The 2,039-nt window shown below is 59.2% G+C and overlaps 1 protein-coding gene across 2 annotated transcripts in view; it reads right to left on the bottom strand.

Annotated features, from left to right (window-relative positions):
* The window catches only part of GATAD2B (GATA zinc finger domain containing 2B), a 19,467-nt gene that overhangs the window by 1,153 nt on the left and 16,275 nt on the right, over nt 1-2,039 (bottom strand). For both annotated transcript variants that reach the window (XM_042020507.1, XM_042020506.1), the window contains exons 9-10: nt 671-781; nt 102-219 (exon numbers count right to left, since the gene is read on the bottom strand). In XM_042020507.1, the coding sequence (XP_041876441.1) occupies nt 102-219; nt 671-781 (229 nt within the window). The remainder of the gene's footprint in view (nt 1-101; nt 220-670; nt 782-2,039) is intronic.

The following is a 2,039-nucleotide window of genomic DNA, read 5'->3' as shown; positions in this document are numbered from 1 at the left end:
CCATCCCATCCCATGGACCCCACCCCATGGATCCCATCCCATCCCATCCCATGGATCCCACCCCATGGATCCCATCCCATCCCATGGATCCCAGCCCGTACCTGGCATTCCCAGGAGCCCTCCTGCCACGGAGAGCTGCGGGGCCTGGGCAAAGTTGGACAGCATGGAGCGGGCGGAGGTGGGAATTCCGCGCTGGAGGCTGCTCTGGGGCTGCGGGGCCTGCGGGGCCGGACACGGACACGGACACGGGAGGCGTTGGGATTGGCAGGAAGGGGGAGAAAGGGCGGCCATCCTGCTCCACCCCCATGATCCCATCCCATGGATTCCATCCCATCCCAACAGTCACATCCCATGGATCCCATCCCATGGATCCCATCCCATGGGTCCCATCCCATAGATCCCATCCCATGGATCTCATCCCATCCCAACAGTCCCATCCCATCCCCCTCATCCCATGGATCCCATCCCATCCCAACAGTCACATCCCATGGATCCCATCCCATCCCATGGGTCCCATCCCATAGATCCCATCCCATGGATCCCATCCCATCCCAACAGTCCCATCCCATCCCATCCCATCCCATCCCATCCCATCCCATCCCATCCCAACAGTCCCATCCAATCCCATGGATCCCATCCCATGGATCCCATCCCATCCCACGGATCCCACCTGCCGGAGCGTGTGGTGCCGCAGGATCCCGTCCTGTTTGCCGACGCTGGGCACGGCGGGCGCGGCCGTGGGGGACAGGGCCGCCTGCTGCTGCAGCCGCTGCTCGATCTCCTGCGCCGGGAACGCCGAGCCGCTCAATCCCATGGAATGCTGAGCCGCTCAATCCCATGGGATTGCCAAAACGCTCAATCCCATGGAATGCCAACCCGCTCAATCCCATGGGAATGTCGAGTCACTCAATCCCATGGCATTGCCAAAACGCTCAATCCCATGGAATGCCGAGCCGCTCAATCCCATGGAAGGCCAACCCGCTCAATCCCATGGGATTGCCAAAACGCTCAATCCCATGGAATGCCAACCCACTCAATCCCATGGAACGCCAACCCGCTCAATCCCATAGGATTGCCAACCCACTGAATCCCATGGGAACACCGAGCCGCTCAATCCCGTGGAATGCAGAGGTGCTCAATCCCATGGAATGCAGAGGTGCTCAATCCCATGGGAACACCAACCCACTCCATCCCATGGAATGCCAACCTGCTCAATCCCATGGGATTGCCGAGCCGCTCAATCCCATGGGATTGCCAAAACACTCAATCCCATGGAATGCCAACCCACTCAATCCCATGGAATGCCAACCCGCTCAATCCCATGGGATTGCCGAGCCGCTCATCCCACGGGAACGCCGAGCCACTCAATCCCATAGGAACGCGCTCCCCTCGGAGCCAGGACAGCCCCGCAGGCTCCTCTCCCTTCCCAGCACACATCCCATTCCCACCGCCCCAATTCCAGCTCGGATTCAGGGGTTTTATGCCCCAAACCCAGTGATTCTGGGTTGTTTTCCCCTCCAGCCCTCATTTATTCCAGGAATGCAGCAAATCCTCCTCCCACAAACAGCCCAGCACATGGAAAAGCAGCTTCCCGAGGGAAAAACAGGGATGAGCGGCTTCCAGAGGGAAGGGAAAAGCGGGGGAAAGGGGGAAAAGCTGCGCCCGGCCTGCCCTGGGGGAAATCCAGGGGGAACTGCATGAAGGGAATGGGATGCTCCAGAATCTCCGGACATTGGAAAAGCCACGTGGCAAGCTGGGCATCCCCACGGAGCAGCCAAATTCCAGGATCATGGAAAATGTGGGTGGAGATGTGGGATGGGGTGGGATGGGATGAGCAGGATGGGATGGGATGGGATGGGATGGGGTGGGATGGGATGGGATGGGATGAATGGGATGGGATGAATGGGATGGGATGGGATGAGTGGGATGGATTGGGATGGGATGGATTGGGATGAGCAGTATGGGATGGGATGAGCAGGATGGGATGAGATTGGATGGGATGGGATGAGCAGGATGGGATGGGATGAATAGTTTAGGAT

Source organism: Corvus kubaryi, unplaced genomic scaffold, assembly GCF_017639235.1.
Source record: "Corvus kubaryi isolate FWS band 111438036 unplaced genomic scaffold, C.kubaryi_AGA036_p1.0 36997, whole genome shotgun sequence".
NCBI classification, from domain to species: domain Eukaryota; kingdom Metazoa; phylum Chordata; class Aves; order Passeriformes; family Corvidae; genus Corvus; species Corvus kubaryi.
This window is presented reverse-complemented; position numbering and strand designations above follow the sequence as displayed.